Source organism: Elgaria multicarinata, chromosome 2 (assembly GCF_023053635.1).
Source record: "Elgaria multicarinata webbii isolate HBS135686 ecotype San Diego chromosome 2, rElgMul1.1.pri, whole genome shotgun sequence".
NCBI classification, from domain to species: Eukaryota; Metazoa; Chordata; class Lepidosauria; order Squamata; family Anguidae; genus Elgaria; species Elgaria multicarinata.
This window is the reverse complement of record NC_086172.1, coordinates 18,095,166-18,115,766: the sequence shown is the minus strand read 5'-3', so window position 1 is coordinate 18,115,766 and position 20,601 is coordinate 18,095,166. Positions and strand designations below refer to the sequence as shown.

Here is a 20,601-nt window from a genome sequence, read left to right as displayed (position 1 = left end):
TATGAAGGAGCAAGGACGGATGTGCAATACACAGGGAAAAAATCACATTCCACATTCTCACCTTCATGGCCTTGACAGCCTGTGATCCCGAATAATCAAATTCTCCTGCTTGACCAATAGACAAACCACCAGATCCTAGGATTAGAACTTTGGACACCTAAAAACAAGTGACGGGTCAGTGGAAAGTCAGAATGCTTGCCCACGATCGATCAGTCCCCATTTATCAAGTAAGCTTTATCCACCCCAGTTCTTTCTTTCAAAATCGTTCTCAGGACAAGGAAGGGCCTGCTCTTGCCTTCTTTGGTTCCTTTCCTGCTGACTGCAAGTTTGCAGTTCACGTGTCAAGAGAGAGCTCAGAATTTCTAAGCACTTCCATCTGGAGCCCTTTGTCCAAAGCCAATAGGTTGGCAGGGAGGATTTCGGACAGCCCGCCACCTGCATTGGCAGGCTGAATGACTGTCAGCTGAAGCAAGAAGCAAGTTTAATAATGGAAGTGGTCCTTGCAAAATCTGCCCAGAAATCCTGAAGAATACTGCTTGTACAGGAGTGCCTCTTAAATGGGCTAATCACTTCCCAGGGACAAAGCTCACAAGTGGAAGCCTAATCAGCACTTCCATTCAGGATGCTGTTGGGACATATCCAAGGAAGAGCAGATAGTGCCATCATCAGTGGAAGCTGTGGCTCTGATGTCATGGGACTGTGAATCCGCTCTGTGTTTCAGCCAGAACCGTCTCTGGGCGGTTCCTTTTTGTGAACCGCCCAGAGAGCTTTGGCTATTGGGCGGTATAAAAATGTAATAAATAAATAAATAAATAAAGGAACTGTCAAAGGTGCCGAAACCTATCTCCACAATAGCTTCAGCACCTTGGAGAGCTCCTTTAGAGTTCTGCCTGAAACCCAGAGCAGATTCACTTCCCTACTGACATCGGAGCCACCAGCCTCCACTGGCAGTCAAACATCCTTACAGCAGCTCATTTTAACTTGGTTTAATTCGGATTTGTATCTTCCAAATGCGCTTCCTTAACTCATTCATGTGTGTGGGTGGGAGTAGGGGTGTGGGTGTGGGTGTGTAGGTATATAAATGTGCTTTGGCATTAAATATTAGCTTTCGTATATAAAATCAGAATATATCAACCCACATAGTTGTGGATATAAAGCAAGAGTTATCAGAATCTGGGTCCCACACGGTTGCTTGACTTTCTTCATTTCCTCTAGTAAAGTTTCTCTAGAACAGGGGTAGGCAAACTGGTGTCCTGAAGATGTTTTGGACCACACTTCCCATAAGCCCCAGACAGGATGGCTAATGGTCAGAGATTATGGGACTTGTAGTCTGGAGAGCATTAGGGTTGCCTATACCTACTCTAGAAAGAAATCTATAGATATTCCCTGTCTCCTAGTTTTTACTGCATCATACTGGTGGTGAGCCAAATGTTTTCCAGGTTTAATTTTTGCACCAAAACCAGAAATTTCAGGGGGCTGAAATTCCCCCTTTGAAAGCCCTAATCCAACTGATTGTTCAGCGTGACCCTTCTCTGTTGTGTGCTCTCTCAGCTGCTGCTTTAGCAGCCTCCCCCCACTCTCATTTCATTCATTCTTGAGGAATCCCAGCCAATCAGGGATCCTGAAATTGAGTGGGATGATATCACAATCCTATCTAGCTAATCAGAGTTAGCCATTTTCTAACTTTACTAAAGATAATTAAAGTCTGTTCAAGTGAGGGCAACGCTTCCTGCACTAGTCAATGAGCAAACCAGGGATCAATATTAGAATCGGACAGGTTCTCAGCTCTTTCACAGTGATCGCTGAAAAATTGCTAAAAGGGAAGCCCCCATTTCAATTCTGATGAAGTTTTTCATCAAAACTGCCTCACCCCCACTTCAGCTCAGGACTGCACCATGCTGTACTTTGTATAAAAGCAAAACCTCGAATAATCTGAATAAAGAATTCAAACAAAGCAAATCAATATATGACTAAATCAGCAAATTTGCATGCATTGGATTGTGCTTTGAACATGTCTTGGCATTAAATTCAGTTTTCCTGGTACAAAGTGGAAGGGCTCAGTAGAAAATCCAGCAATACAATCCATATTAAGCATTTTCGTTCGCGAGCCTTCAATCACCTTTGAAACTCTCGTGGTATTTGTGTGAATGCCTGATTGCCGTTCATGCCGAAAGAAATGCAGAGGCATTTGGAATGCAAATGAGCATGCTGGCCAAGATGGGTTTTATACATTTCATACTGATTCAAGTATTGCTATAAGGGTCATATATAGAAAATGTATGGGTCAGATGATGGGCTTGAAAGCAATGTAAAGAGGGTGAGACCAGGAACCTAGGACCAAACACAGTTCCTACTAAAGATCTGTGAGCCTGGAGTTTGGAGTCCAGGATTGCCATGCCTATTTATGTATTTATTGCATTTCTATACTGCCCAATAGCCGAAGCTCTCTGGGCGGTTCACAAAAAGGGCAGAACAGCTGAAAAGATGGACTGCATGACCCCGATGGTGTTCCAGAACCATACAACTCTACATATCAAGAGTGAGCCGCCCCCTTTATTTACTCCACAGAACTGAAGTTCTGTGCCCAGATGCTCTGTGGGAGGTTATAATACAAATTAGGGGGATCTAAAAAGTCATGGGGGGGATCTAAAAAGTGGTTTTATTTGCAGCCACTAGTAAATGAGGACCCATGAGACATAGAATCTTGAGAATATACAAGCTGAACCTGGATTCAAATCCCTCCTCCAGCTTGAGGAGCAAATCCAATTTGGGAGACACTCTTAAGGGGCCACAGTCTAGTGATGGGTGGAGCCAAAGGCAAAGAGAGCAAGGTCAAAGGCAAAGGGGTGGGGCCAGAAATATCAGCAACCTTTAGCTTAAAGCTCATCATGCCAGTGATTACACCTTAGGAGAGACATGTCAACCTTTTAGAATGGGGAGAAAACTGCACCAAAGCAAGCAAACCACTAAATGATCAGTGGTTGGGGGGAAGTGGTGTGGCCATCTGGGGAACCTTGGGTGGCCAGCAGAGATACCCTACTTTTATTATCATTTTCACACATTCCAAAGCTCAGCCCTGGCATTCAAAACAGGTACAGAAACTCAGCCCAGGTGAGCTTTGGCTCAAATTAAGCCCTGAATAAATGAAAGAAAGAGGTGTGACATTTCCCAATCTAGCAGGCAATAAATCTAAACAAACATCCAAGAATTCTGCTTCAGGCATGCATCTCACACATCCCCGTGTCTCAATAATTATTTCAAGGCAAAATGGGAGTGGATGTAACTTTAATGAATAACAAAATCAGGAGGACTTCTTTGGAAAGGCATCTGGGTTGTGCAAATGCCCAGGTCACAGTTCTGGAGAGCAAATCTGCCTATCTCTTTCAATAACAGCCGCCGTCAGTGTATGACTGATGGCTCAACGCAAAGCACATTAATACACTGACCTCCACTCTCGAAGTTGCAGCTGTGGCCTTGGGCAGCACTGAAGCAAGGCTTGTACCTTTCCCCTTCTTGATCAGGGAAATAAATGAATCAAATAAGAACTAGGGAAAGTAAATAAAATTCAGATCAGTATACAAAGGAAGACTCTATATTCACATTATAAAGAGACCGGCGGGGGTGGGGGACGACACGTGGGCCTTAAGAGCCAAATCCTTCATTGTGATGGGTTTCCACTGCTATCACTTACGCCAACTTTCCCCAATTTGGTGTCTTCCAGATGTGTTGAACTGCAATTCCCATCACTTCCCAGCCAGCACTGGCTATGCTCCCTGGGAAAAAATGGGCATTGCAGTCCAACGCATCCAGAGGATGGAGACGGCTGAGTTATGCCATGTTGATTCCAACTAACACATATTTATCATGTACATGAAGAGCAAAGTTACGATCCCACATTCTGCACTACTGTGAGGACAGTCTATCTTTTGCTGTATGGTACAGGAGCTGATCTGAAAGATGGAATCCTGAAGCTCTGGTTTTTAAGGACATTTCTGGTCATCACGGTGGGGAAATTGTTTTAAACCCTGCAGACACTCAACTCCATCTGAAGCACACGTGGAGCTCTTGTGGATGGGCTGCTTCTACATTCACTCCAATGGGTCAGCCAATGTGTGGGTCAGGCAGGGGAGTGCTGTGTGTGCATTGAGCCCTTGAGCCCCCAAAGGACCACTGGGTTAGAGTGAGTATTTCCAAAAACCTATTTCAGGAGGCATAGTGTCTACCTATTACATCTCTACCTCTATCAAGGCCTCCAGTCATGTTTCACTACATACAGAGCCTGGCCCCAGACCATCTTTCCTAAACTTTTTCCAAATCCTTAGCACAAAAACACCCAATCAGGCAAAGACTCAGATACTGGGGTTTGCATATAAATATGCATATTGAGGCAGTTTGCATAAATTCTATTACTCCTACCATAAGCACAGGATTTGAAGGGCTTTAGTGCGGTGAACTACCATGATTACCCCTCTGGAATTTGCCTATGTTGTACAATTAGAACTCTCTTTCTCTAAATAGGTTGCGAGCCTAATTAGTCTAATTAATAATTAGCCTAAGTAATAAATGCACTCTTTGTATTGTATCCCAGACAAACCAAATGCACAAGTGCTTAAGAAGCTTAAGGCACACATCTAATCCCATCCACATGAAAATCTCAACGCAGATCAATGCGGGCGTTCCGCTGATTTACAACAGAAGTTGATGTGGAGAACGTTTTTACCTCGTTTCCATTCAAACTGGATTTCACTTGCGTGTCCAAACGGACAGACTAGCGCTATGCAGACATTCACCTGTCACACGACTAGGGCTAACGCATGGAGGGGATGTGGCTGGGCACGCAAGCCCTGCCCCCAATATCCCCATGTACCCAGCTATATTGTCAGGGCTTGTGATGGCAGGTTGTGTTGCTACCTCACCCAGCCAAAAGCACTCACTGCGCCTACGTCCCAGTACTGGGGAAAAGGCGGAATAATAATAATAATAATAATAATAATAATAATAATAATAATAATAATAATAATACATCCCCTCCACACTTCATTTGTACTAAAGTTGCAGGAAAATAGCTGCGTAAACCTAACGTTGAGATCGTATTGGGGGACCTTGAGTTGAATACCAGCCTGCCTAAAACCCCATTAAGGAACTTTGGACAAGTCCCCCTTGCCCTGCTTCAGTTCCTTAGATCATGGCTGGTTGGGGCGTGCTGGGAGTTGTGCACCTTTTTTCTGTCTAAACACGCATAGCATTGTGCCCTAAATAGGAATAAACACCATCTATCTCAAAGGGTTATTAAGATGAATGAAACCGGGCAGGTTGTTACCCATCATGAATCCCATGAGATTTCCCCCTGCTGCAGTTCCCAGACATGTTTCAAACATTTTTAATAATGAGCAATCTCGAGCCTTGCTGTTTTAAGTAAATTGAATACAAATTCCTGTATATATTTTAAATGATTCTGCTGAATGTATATTTTAGGCTAATCCTAATTAAAAATCATGCAGATTGTTTTTAGGGTAAACTGGTTGATATGGGAGTAGTGCTGATCTGATTTTTTTGTGGGGGGGGGGGGAAGGTTGCTTTTCATATTGAAAATCTTATTCCATATTTGAAAGAGCAGTGAATCCCTAGAAAAAGTAATTAAATCCTTTTTTATGGGAATTTAGGACCCGTCCCACTTGCTTGGCAAATCGCATGCCATGAGAAGAGGAGGGATCCCAATGAGCCATGTATATTATTGCTGATAACTATGCATGTCTACTCAGAAGTAAGCCCCATTGAATTCTGCAGGGCTCATTCCTATTCACTTTGATGAAGCTAAGCAGGTCTGGGTTTGGTTAATGCCTGGGTGATAGATCTCTTGGAACCCTATGTAAGTGGGTTCCTTGAGTGAATTCCATGATGTAAGAAACCACTGCAGAAGAGTGATTTCTGCGACTGATGTAGCATTCTTTCTTTCAATATAACATCTTGCAGTGTATCTGTGATTTGTGTAATCTCGGAGGGGGCAGTATGGAAAGAAACAGTTAACAAATAGTTTGAAAGACACCAGAACAGACAGGTAGATTGTACATTGTACACCTCTCTGAAATTTTCAGTGGGGAGTGGTATATAAATAATAATAATAATAATAATAATAATAATAATAATAATAATAATAATAATAATATGTGTTTGCTTTAACTTGGGGGGAAATAAATGAGGGAGGGGTCTTACAGGGAAAGGCGGTGGCGGGGAGGGCAAAGTCTAACTCACACCCTCCATTTTGCAGCTCTTCAGCAGTGACTGGGATTCTCAGGCCCCAATTCAGCCCTTAAGGGTTAGTACTGTCTACACACTGTACATCAATGTTTGGCTTTCATCTCCTTTATAGCAGGTGTCTTTAAAAGAACATGTCTGTGTAACAAAATAAAAGAGTGACAAGATACTTCCCCACTCTTTGGAAAATCCTAATTGTTCCACTTGGCACATAAACCACTTGCCATTAGTAAATTCTGTTCTACATTAGTTAACCAAGAAACAATAATTAAAATGCAATGTTTTTTCACAAATGGTATTTCTGTTTACATGCAATGAATGCTGAAGACTCTATGTCTGGGCAGGCAGGCTTTCTTTTTTACCTTATTATACATCCTGACGCTGTTTAGTCACACTCCCCCAACTACTCAATACGTTGCTGTAGGGATTGTCATGAGAAGTCACAGATAGGGGATTAAGCTTCATTTTCAAATGTGAGCACAAGAACGTGTGCATGTGAATCCATTTACATAACTTGACAACTTCAATAATGTAAAAGTATTCAAAATGCATTTGAAAGATAATAGGCATTCTTTTAAAGAAAAAAAAAATAGCTGCCAATCAGTAATACGGAGCACTTTCGTTTATATAAATTATATAGATAGCTGTTGGGGGCCTAATTCAACCTCTGCAAATTTGACGGTTGAGTTCAATACAAAATATCGCACACAACTCAAAGCATAACAAGAACTAAGGGCTAAGTCTGCCATCCCCAACCTTCGGTTCCCAGATGCTCTTGGACTACAAACCCCATCATCCCCAGTCAGCATGGGCAGTGGTGAGAGCTGTAGTCCAACAACATATGGGGACCCAAGGTTAGGAACGGCTGCACTAAGTAAATAATTTGATGCAATCTATCACCTTCTTCCCTGCTTGCAGGTTGCCTGGAAACAATTAGTTGGATGTTCTATCTGGTCCCATATGCCTATTCTTGATCCTCTTTATATTTATATATTTCATTTCTATACTGTCCAACAGCCAAAGCTCTCTGGGCAGTTTACAACAATTCAGGTTTTTGTCAAACTGTGGCCAGATCTACACCAAGCAGGATATGACACTTTGAAAATGGTTTAAAAACTGTCTGTGGAGTGTGTCACGGTCCCCAACAGTTGTCACTACAGTTATAAACTGTTTTAAAGCAGTCGTGTACAGCCTGCCTGTGTTGTGAGGCCCCTGTGATGGATGATTGCAGTAGACTTCAGACACACACACCCCCAAAAAAACCTGCCTTTAGAGTCAATCCCTTTCCCACTGTGGATGTCACTTCCTTTTTCAAATATCGTCATATCCGCTTCCCGCTATTTATAATTCATTAACATTTGTATACTGCCCCTTCCCACAGGAAGCTCAGAGCAATCCATGTATTGGCTCGGCCTGGACCTGCTTAGTTTCAGGAATAGAGCTACTTGAGTCAGATTCAAGGGCCATAGCTAGACCTAAGGTTTATCCCAGGATCATCCCGGGTTCGTCCCTGCCTGAGCGGTAGATGCCCTGTGTGGCACTTAGGCCATGGCTAGACCTAAGGTTTATCCCTGGATCGTCCAGGGGTCAAACCAGGAGGAGGGCCTTCTCCGCTGTGGCACCCCGGTTGTGGAACGAGCTCCCCAGAGAGGTCCGCCTGGCGCCTACACTGTACTGCTTTCGTCGCCAGCTGAAGACCTTTTTATTCACTCAGTATTTTAACACTTAATTTTAACTTAAATTTAAATTTTGCTGTTTTAACTCTGTATTTTAATCTTATATCAACTTTGCTGTGTGGTTTTATCCTGGTTGCGCTTTTTATACTGTATTTCGTAATTGTGTTTTAACCTGTTGGGTGTTTTACTGTGGTTTTAATTTTTGTGAACCGCCCAGAGAGCTTCGGCTATTGGGCGGTATAAAAATGTAATAAATAAATAAATAAATAAATAAATAAATCTAGGTGACACACAGGGGATCCAGTGCTCAGGCAGGGGTGAACCCTGGAGGATCCCAGGATAAACCTTAGGTCTAGCTGTGGCCAAGATATTCTCAGGTCCAATCTACACAATCAGAAATGATACAGCTCCCTTCGGATTCTAAACATCTCGAAATATAGGCATGAGATTATATGGCTGAATGTTTCCATGCAGTAATCTCTCTCCGCACATAGGAAACTTACCTGTCCGGTTTAACCAGTGACTTGTGTTGTACAGGACAACTTTGCACTGGCACTAATCTTGGGCACTCCCACCACATAGCCACAGCACTGAGAACATACATGAGCCCAGGGGACTTAATACTGAGCAAGGCTGGTTCTAAATGGGAAATGTTATTACGGAATGTTTCTGTAAGGTTCCAAATTTTAGGCAATGTTACACTCCCAATGAAATTATTTCAACCAAGCCTAAATCTAGATACATATGAGAATTTTGTTTCAGTTCGGAAATCGCTCAAAAATGCCCTGTTCAACACCTCAAATGTGAACGGGAGTTGGTTTTGCAAAAGTTCGCAAATTCTCTAACATGTGGTCATAAATGAAAAAATACACCATTTTTAAAATGCGCTCTTTTAAAAACACAGACCATATTTTCACACTCTAGCCAAAGGGTGGAAAATGTACTTTTGACAGCTTTCGATAGCAAAAAAACAAACAAACCCAGGTTGCAAACAGGAATAGGAGCGAAGATCAGAAAATTTCAATGAGCTCAAGCCTCCCTGGTTCTCCCATCTCTACCTAATTCAAGGGGTGTTGTTTTTTCCCCAGAATCATACCTTCACAGCATGTTTCTGCTTACATGTATTTCATTGAATGCATTACTGTACATTTCAGGGTGCGGAGGAATGTTGTTTGGTTTTCATTGTCCTTTCATAAATCGCTTTGGGACAGCTTTCAGTTGCGTGAAGTACGACACAAATGCAATAAACTAACTTAACTACTTAGCCCACTAACTTCACAGTACCTCTGTGTCTGTTGGTCCTGGATTGGCTTCTGGGTAGAACTGTGCTGTGAAAATGGGCTTGTTCTCATGCATAATTCCCTGCAAGGTTAAAAAACAAGGAGGAGGATACCTCAGTCTCCATTCTCAGGACAAGAGAGTTATTGAAATCTTTCCAGCAATGAAGGTTAAAGGACAATTATGATTTAGAGACAGAGTGGAAACTCATTTTATTCCAGGTCTTTGGACAGTGTTTTACCCACTCAGGTATTCAACAACTCACTTTTTTGTGAGCGCCACAGCGTCTGTGCAATTCAGCCTTCCCCTGCCTGTTGCCCTTCAGAGATATTGCTCTGAAACTCCCTTCAAAGTCCCTTCATTCCCAGCCAGTACGGGTAACCTACTTAGACCACCATCTAACATTAGTTTCCATCTTTGGGCAGTATCCAAAGTTGGCCATGTGCCAGCAAGACCTGCTGCTATTGTAATGGGAAGCTGGTACTTCATAAAGCAACTGGAAATAAGCCAAAATGCTCATTTCTGGAATGGAACAAGTCAGTGGAACTAAATTGGGTGGGATAGCTAATACCCTGGAAGACAGAAACAAACTTCAAAGTGATCCTGATAGGCTGGAGTGCTGGGCTGAAAACAACAGAATGAAATTTAATAGGGATAAATGCCAAGTTCTACATCTAGAAAATAGAAACCAAATGCACAGTTACAAGATGGGGGATACTTGGCTCAGCAATACTACAAACGAGAAGGATCTTGGAATTGTTGTAGATCGCAAGCTGAATATGAGCCAACAGTGCACTTTGGCTGCAAGAAAGGCAAATGCTATTTTGGGCTGCATTAATAGAAGTATAGCTTCCAAATCACGTGAGGTACTGGTTCCTCTCTATTCGGCCCTGGTTAGGCCTCATCTAGAGTATTGCGTCCAGTTCTGGGCTCCACAATTCAAGAAGGACGCAGACAAGCTGGAGCGTGTTCAGAGGAGGGCAACCAGGATGATCAGGGGTCTGGAAACAAAGCCCTATGAAGAGAGACTGAAAGAACTGGGCATGTTTAGCCTGGAGAAGAGAAGATTGAGGGGAGACATGATAGCACTCTTCAAATACTTAAAAGGTTGTCACACAGAGGAGGGCCAGGATCTCTTCTCGATCCTCCCAGAGTGCAGGACACGGAATAATGGGCTCAAGTTACAGGAAGCCAGATTCCGGCTGGACATCAGGAAAACCTTCCTGACTGTTAGAGCAATATGACAATGGAACCAGTTACCTAGGGAGGTTGTGGGCTCTCCCACACTAGAGGCCTTCAAGCGGCAGCTGGATAACCATCTGTCAGGGATGCTTTAGGGTGGATTCCTGCATTGAGCAGGGGGTTGGACTCGATGGCCTTGTAGGCCCCTTCCAACTCTGCTATTCTATGATTCTATGATTCTAGAGGAAGGGAGCTCTGCTGACCTACCCCATTCCGGAAACGAGCATTTCAGCGTTGGCTCTAAGCAGCACTCGCTGCCTGTTGTGATAGCGGTGGGTCCCGCTGGCACAAACCATGGAGGCAGAGCAGCAGATACTCATCTGTACTAATAAAAGCACTACCGCATTTCCTTTATTTTTGTTCTCTGCCTTATATAGGATCTCTGAGTTCCAATTTATCCTAGAAGGAGTTCTGAATAACTTCTAGCTTTTACATATTCAAAGGGAGAGCAGTCATCTCTTCTTGGACCCAACACACCTTGCTGCAACTTCCCTTTCCACCTGGAACAGTCTAACCTGATTATGTCTGCAAAAACACCTCCTCTCCTCTCCACATTAAGACCGTAACCAAGTACAGATTGGGATTCCCATCATGCCCAGATTGGGGTTCCCATCATGGCCCCCTCTCTCTTTTTTCTGAGTATCTAGCTTGAAGAAGAGGGTGAACTCAAAAGCTTGCGCACTACCTTGGGGGTGGAGGTGGGGGTTCTGTTATACCTGTATGGAAAAAATCCAGTAAATTATCCAGTAACTAATCAAAGACAGTTCAATGAGGAATGGGGGGAGGGTACATACAGGATGATCAGGGGTCTGGAAACAAAGTCCTATGAAGAGAGACTGAAAGAATTGGGCATGTTTAGCCTGGAGAAGAGAAGATTGAGGGGAGACATGAGAGCACTCTTCAAATACATAAAAGGTTGTCACACAGAGGAGGGCCAGGATCTCGTCTCGATCCTGCCAGAGTGCAGGACACAGAATAACGGGCTCAAGTTAAAGGAAGCCAGATTCTGGCTGGACATCAGGAAAAACTTCCTGACTGCTAGAGCAGTACGACAATGGAATCAGTTACCTAGGGAGGTTGTGGGCTCTCCCATACTAGAGGTCTTCAGGGGGCAGCTGGACAACCATCTGTCAGGGATGCTTTAGGGTGGATTCCTGCATTGAGCAGGGGGTTGGACTTGATGGCCTTGTAGGCCCCTTCCAACTCTGCTGTTCTATGATTCTATGAATGTATAAGGTGGACATTCCAGGCACAGGAGACACAAGCATGCTCTTTGGTGCACCTCAGCAGAGCACAGTTCATCTTCCCTGTCTCATCAAATTCTTCACAGCTACCCAGAGAGAGAGGGAGTTTTACCTCATTGGTTTGATCATTCGCATTCACAAATAGAGGCTTCCAGCCAGGAGGGAGGGACTTGCTGTCAATCGCATAGCCGTGATTCTGAGCAGTAATGAAAGCCTGTCCGTTTATCATGTTCACAACTGGTTGGTTCTGTCCTCTAAAGAGAGATAGGCAAAGAGACAAGAGAAGAGGAAAGGTGGTTTGGAGAGGGAATTGGGGGTGTGGGGGCAATGAAGGGCAAGGTAAGAAGACCACAGTTAACACTATACAGGACAGGCAGAAGGGATACACTGAACTGTTCATTGCCATTCTGCAGGGGGATGACGAAAAGTTTAAGGCTAAACCTCTTCAGATCAAACAAGGAAATCCTGGTGGTGAAGCAGTACTAAGTGTCATCACGACTTCTGTCTGGCAAGGCCCAGGCCATTTCTGCTAGACTGCTTGTCACTATATCAGCTGGAGTACCACACTGTTCAACAGGCAGAATTTTACAACGGCATACAAGGCAAAGGGTACAATGAAACAAAACAATATGGGACAAACAAAGATCAGAGATCCTGCAATCCTGATTGCTTCTACACTGGGGCCCTTTAGAGCTGCTAAAGCCTCGCCTTTCTGCACTAAAGAAGTTATTCACCGGTAACTAGCGTGAAGCCCGTGGCAGTGACAGCCTACACATGCGGCTGCACCCAGGGCCCAACTTCACAGCACACTGAACAGGGCTGTCCGTCATCCCGCAGGCAGAGGGGCTGCCCTGCCTCTTTGGTGCAGGGAAATTGATTGCTATTAAAGCTCGAGCTTTGAACTTTTCCAAACTTTCGACATTTTCTGCATGACTACACTGCTCAAGCTTCCGATTAAAACAAAAATGAACAAAACTCGGAGTAATAAGCCTTACACTACGGCATTCTTATATAAGAAGATACTGTGCTGCGTTGAACACAGGAAGCAACAACGAGGGAAGAAGCTGCGAAAAGGAAGATACTAATTAAAGTTGCAAGGAATCTTAGGTGAACAGGACTTCTTTCCAGTAAAACATTGCAGAAGGATCTTGGCCATGAGAACAGGCATTGCTGGATAATATAGTGCTATATAAAGTGCAGTGTAGAGAGCTGTTTTAATTCTATAGAGCTACATTATTCAGCAGTGCCTGCTCTCATAGCCAAGATCCTTCTCTATTCCCATTCAGCAAAGATCCCCTGCAACTTTAATTAGTAGCTTTTCCTTGCAGTTTTTGACCTTGCTATTGCTTCTTGTTCAGCACAGCAGCAGCATTACTGATGCTTAGCCTCTTCACTGCTTCTTAACTAGCCAGTTCCTAATCCAGAGGAAGGGCCCTTAATTTCTGGTTTCCTCTCTCTAGGTTAAGTCTAGAGAGAGGCACACTAGAGGCATTCAAGAGGCAGCTGGACAACCATCTGTCAGGGATGCTTTAGGGTGTATTCGTGCATTGAGCAGGGAGTTGGACTTGATGGCCTTGTAGGCCCCTTCCAACTCCGCTATTCTATGATTCTATGATTCTAAGTCTAATGTTACGCTAGCAGAAACCTGATAGTGCAACAGGGCTTTTTCCCTCTCCCCTCTTTTATCATACACCATTCATATATTTTCAATTTCTCTTCCCAATCAGTTCTGGTGCTTTGATTTAAGTGAGTCCAAAAATCTGAAGGGCACCCAGTTGGGGAAGAGTGATTTAGGGTTATGGGGCCTTCCTCGACCTCCTTGCCCAGCAGCCTGGAAGGACTACGTGTGTGGAGCAGGCTCTAGACCTTGGGAGGGAGAGAGACAGGCAATTCCCCTCCCTCTGTAGCAGCTAGCAATATAGATGGTCGAGGCAATGGGCATACATTGATTTCTGCTAAATATGCCACACCTTGGCAGTTTCCAACTCAATTGAATTGGTATGAGGTGAAGAGATGAGAAACAACCGTGTGTCTTGGTTTCTGCATATGCCATAGCCACAAGGGCAGACTGGTGTAAGTGGCAGGAACACCGTACCTGTTGGCCATGGGCATTTTGTAGGATGAAGCCCCAGCTGCTAGGCCAGTGATTAGATTCCCCAAACTGATTCCAAACAAAGGCTCCTGGCGATCCGTCTCTAGAACCTGGGTGGGGAAACAATGAATCTTGTTCTATACAAATGAGCCTTTACCTACAGAGATAGAAATGCAACCTTTCTAGATCTATACAAAACAACTACAACCCAACCATCTATGGAATGGGCTTCCTCAAGAACTACGATTGTGCCCCACTCTCTTGTCCTTTAGGAAGGGTATAAAGATGCACCTTTTCAAATCAGTGATTTAAAATGCTTAGCGCTAATGTTTTGCCTTTTCTAAGTTCTTGTTTTCATTGCTTTAGTTTTATTGTGTTAAATTGCTGAACACTGACTTGATGGCTTTTTAACAGATAAGTTATTTAAATGCTAATCAATCAGTGTTTAAAATTTATTTAAAAATATACTAAGTCCCTTTTAAAATCCAATCACCAGCTAATTCTTTCTTGACAATCACTTGTATACATTTAATAGCTATGGGGCAAGAATTCCCACCAATGAAACTTTTTCTCTCAAACATCTATAGAAAATCAATCCTAATTTAAAGCAATCCTGGTTTTTCCACCAAGGCATAATGTGTGAACACTAAGGTTGAAAGCATACACATCTCCAGGTTATAGATGGACGCAATGCAACATGGGAAATGGAGGACAGCAGCGTCTCGAGCAAGAGATTTATTCTAATGCACGTTCTCTACCTTCCTGACGTTCTCAATTAGCTCATGTGCCTGGGTTGGATCGCCGGGACCACCAGAAATGAAAAGCCCATCATAGTCCATCCTGGTGAAATCATGATTCCAAGGAACCAGATGCACCTCAGCACCTCTCTGGAATAGAAACAGAAGAAGGTTGACAAAAAGGATGATTAGGTAACAAAAACTTAAGTTGATTGTACGGTATAGAGCAGCTTTCTCCAACTTGGTGCTCTCCATATACATTGGACTACAACTCCCATCATCTACCTGAGCTGAGGTGATGGAAGTTGTAGTCCAACACATATAGAGGTCACCAGGTTGAGGAAGGCTGTATTGTTGAATCTGAATATTGGAAAACTAAGTTCAAATCCCTGTCCTGTTATGATGTTCATTGGTTAGACTCAAGCACATGAACCTAAGAAGAGACCTCCTTCCACCTGGACTAGGATTTCCCACTTCTGAAAATGGAGGCTCCATTCAGCTAGCATGGCGAGCAGTCACTGATATATCATTCCTTCCATGGCTTTGTTGTGGCCATCACCACAACAACCTGGGGCTCTCAGAATGTCACTGACCCCATTCAGAAGATGCCTCAAACCATGTCTTTAACCACGGTAGTTAAGCCAGAAAGCCAGGCTGTGTTCAGAAGACACCTTAAACCATGGCTTTAACCATGGTGGTTAAGCCAGAAAGCCAGGCTGTGTTCAGAAGACACCTTAAACCATGGCTTTAACCACGGTGGTTAAGCCAGAAAGCCAGGCTGTGTTCAGAAGACACCTTAACCATGTCTTTAACCATGGTGGTTAAGCCAGAAAGCCAGGCTGTGTTCAGAAGACGCCTTAAACCATGGCTTTAACCACGGTGAATAAAGCAAAAAGCCTTATTCACCCAACTATCATTCAGCCTCAACAACTTCACAAGGTTGCTCTGACGACCGAATGCAAATGAGGGGGGAACAAGTTGTAAACAACTTCTGAGACAGTGGGAGAAGTTTGCAATCTTTCTGCTGCATTCATGGCTGCTGGCTTTCTCCATAAGGCAGACCCACATGAGCAGAATGAATGAATGAATAAATGAATGAATGAATGAATGAATGAATGAACACTCTCTGCACATATTCAGAGGTTCCTCCTCTTTACGCATTCCATTCCTTAGCTTGACAATATCAAACCCAATGAGAAAATGGAATGGACATGGCTGCCCAGGTTTTTACAAATGAAACGCTCTCCCCATTTTTGGTGTCACTGTCCTAACTCCAAACTGTTGCAACATCAGTGAAAACTCCCTGAGAAGTAAACAACTTAGTTTGTCATGTTCCAAGCAAAATTATAAAACTAGTTCCATAGAAGAGAAAGCAGCTTTTTATGTACCTTTACAAGCAAACGAATCGCATTGTGCTTTAATCCACAATCCACGGCTACAATTTTGATTGGATTTCCTTTGCCATAGACTTTGACTTCCTGTTGATAAGACGAGGAGAGACATTATCGTAGGCAACTTATTTATTGCACTAGCAAAGGGACCCAGCTTTGCACAGATGGGAATAGTCCTTGAGAGGATCTACACTAGTCTAGTTAGAACGTGTCTTACCAGTTTTAAGTGTGCATTTCGTAGTATTACGCCACATGATGTTCAGATTTTGACATTTTATTGAGGTCTTTTCTCTGGTTTTTATTTTGAACTTTTCTGAAATAGCTCGTTGTATTTGATATGATGTGGCCAATTTCGCCGTATTAATTAGCTTTCCTTTACTTCTTAATTAGCCAATCACATTCCTGGGTGGGTGTGTTTATTTAAATTCCATGCCCAAAGTTGGAGTCGTTTTTTTCTGTGAAGCCTTGGACTTCAACTCCCATCAGCCCTACCTAGCAGAGCCAATGGTGAGGAATGGTCAGGAATGGTCAGGCATGCCTTCTATACAAGGTTGGGGAAGGCTGGTCTAAAGTGAAAGTAATACAATCCCGCCCAAACTGTTTGAATTCTAAATGCAGGTGCATAATACAGAGGAGGGGCAAATGAAGCAGAGAGAAGAGGAGGTGGGAGGGGAAATTTGCAGACAGGGAAGTAGAAGAAACAGATGTATTTTCTTAGTGTGGCCAAAAGGAATGCATTCCCACGGAAAGAGAAAATGTAAGTAAACGTTTTAAAACCAGCTACATTTTAAATCGTTCAAGAATAAAACATTCAATGCCTGTGAAAACAACGTTTCATATACTAGTGTAGATCCCCTCCTTATGTTGATACAGCGAGCTTGCAAGCAAACATATGCAGCAGTCACAGTTGGATACCTTGTTCCTGCCCTGTCTGAGTGAGCCCACTGGCACCCCTAGAGATGGCCTCTGCTATGGTGCACCCCTAGATCCCTCTGAGGTCTTCCCACTCCATTCCCCTGAGGGAGGGGCTGTCCCACAGCACAGGGGAGGGGGCAGACATATAATTCTGTCCTTTAACTTCCAAATCTCCCCTGGTTTCAAACTGTATGGCAGAGGAGCAGAACCTCTGGCATATGGGCCTAATCCAGTCCATGAACTTCCCCCACCCAGTCCACAGAGTTTTTGAACTGCCTCTTCAAGCCACACACGCAGAGAAGATTCTGGGGGCTTGGGAAGGGGCAGGAATCCCTGCTATCCTTGATCATTCTTTGGAGATAACAGCGACATTCCTCTCCCTGCTGCCACTCTGGTAGGCTCCAGGGAGCTTGCAGAGAGGACAAGGAGGCGAACCCCACTGTTATCGCTGGTTCTTGTAGCTGTGATCAGAGGTAACATGGATTCTCTTTAGCGGGACCCTTGCCTTCCCAATTGGGAAGGTGAGTGGTACACTAAGTGCTTTGCGCCTTCTCCCATCAGGGAGGCTGTGGTGTGGGCAAAATATATTATTATTATTATTATTATTATTATTATTATTATTATTATTATTATTATTTGTATCCCACCTTTTGCCCAATACTGGGCCTCAAGGGTATTACAAAGTTTAAAACATACATTTTAAAACATAGGAAAAGAAATGTAAAAAAAAATGTTTAAAATACACAACAAAATTATAAGTCATTAACATAGATGGAGAACCAAATTACTCTTCAAAGGCCTGCTGGAACAAACAAGTTTTAGCCTGCTTCCGAAAGTCCATCAAGGAGGGAGCCAGCCTAGCTTCCACAGGAAGAGAGTTCCAGAGCACTGGAGAAGACACCGAGAAGGCCCTCTCCCATGTTCCGACCAAGCACGCCTGTGAAGATGGTGGGACTGAAAGAAGGGCTTCTCCAGAATATCTTTATTATTATTATTATTATTATTATTATTATTATTTATTTATATAGCACCATCAATGTACATGGTGCTGTACAGAGTAAAACAGTAAATAGCGAGACCCTGCCGCATAGGCTTACATTCTAATAAAACCATAGTAAAACGATAAGGAGGGGAAGAGAATGCAAACAGGCACAGGGTAGGGTAAACAGGCACTGGGTAGGGTAAAACTAACAGTATAAAGTCAGAACAAAATCAAGTTTTAAAAGCTTTAGGAAAAAGAAAAGTTTTTAGCTGAGCTTCATAAGGGAGAATACTAGGGGTGTGCACGGACCCCCCGCTCCGCTTCACTTGCAGATCCGCCATTTTCCGGATCGGGCCGCTCCGCCCCGCCCCCGCCCCGCCCACTTCCGCTCCGCTCCGCCCGGAGCTCCGGATCCGGATCCGGAGCTCCGTTTCCCCCCCCCCATAGGCTTGCATTGAAAGCTAAAAAATTATACAACTTTTTTTCTGTTCAAGTTAGAAACCTCATGTTTGGCAGCATGACACCTCATGGGGATATACACACGCACGCCAAGTTTCAAAGCAATCCCATCATCCCCTGATTTTTGGCGAATTTTTGAAAATCGGGCACCCCACACACAACATCCCTGCGAGGTGGGCAGGGGAGGAGGGAGGGAAGGCAGGCAGGCATGCAGCTGGCATTTCTGGGGGCATAAGGAAGTGAGCCAAGGATAAGCCAGTAATGCATATAAAATGGAATAAATCAATCAATAAACAAAGGAGGGGTGGAATTAAAAGCAGCAGTGTTGCTCAATAAACAGCAAGAAGAATTTTTTTAAAAAGGCTATATCTGTCTTTTACCAGCAATAGGGGGACGTGCCCGGGGGAGGGGGAAGTAGCTGCCAGTTCAAGACACTGACAGCCACCAACAGCTCTGAGAAGAAGTAAAACGCTCACTTCGACTCAGAACAGGCATTGCTCCACCACTGAAAAGTGACCATTCACTTCAACTCATGATAGGCATTGCTCCACCGTTTTACTCTCTTTGGAAGGCTCTAATGGCCTTCCAGTGCAGGAGAGAGTGGGGGCACGTCCACGATGAGATGCCCTAGGGGAGCTCATCCCCTTGCACCACATCTATTCAGTTGTTCACCAAGGTTAGGGTGGGGAGCAGTGCTGTGTTTCTATCTCTTATTCTTGTCTTAGTATATGATTTCAGGTTGTGTTTGTGCATTTGGTGGGGCTACTGTGTTAAAAAACACGGGGAAAAGCCCGTTCAGATGAAGAAAGAGAAGTTTCCCAGAATCCCAAGTTACCTGTTTTGCCTATGCCCTCCTCCAACTTTGGGATCATCATGACCGGGAGCTGACTCTGCCCCTCAGCCCTTTGAAAAAGGTATTTTTCCCGCCGATTTTTTAAAAACTTCTAGCCCGCGACCCGTACGATGCAGAAAGTTGAGAGTGGTCTCAAAATGACCCCCATCCACGACTCTCTGTGCACAAGAATTTTCAGAATGATAGCTTAACCCCCCCCCAGTTATCCCCGATTCTTTCCCTCAATGCAATCCTATGGGCGAAAAGCCGAAAACGCCGTTTGAGCCGCGCGGTTGACCCGATTTTCACAAAAATATAGCCCGCGACCCGTACGATGCAGAAAGTTGAGAGTGGTCTCAAAATGACCCCCATCCACGACTCTCTGTGCACAAGAATTTTCAGATTGATAGCTTAACCCCCCCCCCAGTTATCCCCGATTCTTTCCCTCAATGCAATCCTATGAGTGAAAAGCCGAAAACGCCGTTTGAGCCGCGCGGTTGACCCGATTTTCACAAAAATATAGCACGCGACCCAGACAACGCAGAGAGGTGAGAGTGGTCTCAAAATGACCCCCATCCACGACTCTCTGTGCACAAGAATTTTCAGAATGATAGCTTCAAAAACAACGTAGTTATGCGCGATTATTTGCCGCAATGCAATCCTATGGCGAAATGTTTTCAAGATGGCGACCGGAGCGCTCCGCCTGAACTAGGAGCTCCGAAAAATGGGCGCTTCTCTTTGCCTTGCTTCTAGGGGGTCCGCGGTCCGCTCCTACTCCGCCTCTGGGTAAGGCGGAGCAGGCCAATCCGCTACTGCTTCTACGCTCCTAATCGGAGCGGAGCACATCCCTAGAGAATACGGTCTTTCAAGTAGCCCCAACTGAGGCCATGCTCCAGCTCTGGCTTTGGCTGAGGTCGCTTTGTACCCATTGGGAAGGATGTGATGCAGGCAGCGTAGTCCCGACACAAAGCACAGGCTGGAGCTCCAGCTGGCACTTTGGCGGGGGAACAATGGTGTCAGGGGGGCATGGCCATGCCCCATCATGCCATCTGGCCTACAGAGTTCTTTTGACCCCCCCCACTCCAACTCAGTTCCTCTCCTCTGCTGTACAGAGTGCAAAGCTATACAGTGGTTAGGAAAGCCCCCAGGATCTAGTGTTATGAGAGAGACAGAAATCATTTCTATCCATTTTCTCGACACCTTTCTAACAATGGTTTATGACATTGTACCCTTTCGGCAACTTTGAATAAAATCATCATTATAGGTTTGATGTTCACCCTTTGGGCTCCACATTGGTACAGGGCCAATTGACCAAAGTTGCTGTAGAATCTTTGAAGATGCTTATATGTGAACACATTTCACACCTTTGGCTTCTCCTCCTCCTCGGTAAGCAAAAATGTTCCCCAGCAATGAGCAACTCAGCATTCTTCTTCCTCATCAAATCCACCGAACCTGAGACAGCTACAATTTTAAATGCATACTTTCCCGAAGTCCATGT

General features: G+C 44.2%; 1 protein-coding gene across 1 annotated transcript in view; it reads right to left on the bottom strand.

The window, feature by feature from the left end:
- CPS1 (carbamoyl-phosphate synthase 1) overlaps nucleotides 1–20,601 on the bottom strand; it is a 184,790-nt gene that overhangs the window by 115,924 nt on the left and 48,265 nt on the right. Inside the window, exons 7-13 of the mRNA XM_063116089.1 lie at nucleotides 15,913–16,002; nucleotides 14,546–14,674; nucleotides 13,791–13,897; nucleotides 11,808–11,949; nucleotides 9,216–9,293; nucleotides 3,447–3,545; nucleotides 62–157 (exon numbers count right to left, since the gene is read on the bottom strand). Coding sequence (XP_062972159.1) covers nucleotides 62–157; nucleotides 3,447–3,545; nucleotides 9,216–9,293; nucleotides 11,808–11,949; nucleotides 13,791–13,897; nucleotides 14,546–14,674; nucleotides 15,913–16,002 — 741 coding nt within the window. The remainder of the gene's footprint in view (nucleotides 1–61; nucleotides 158–3,446; nucleotides 3,546–9,215; nucleotides 9,294–11,807; nucleotides 11,950–13,790; nucleotides 13,898–14,545; nucleotides 14,675–15,912; nucleotides 16,003–20,601) is intronic.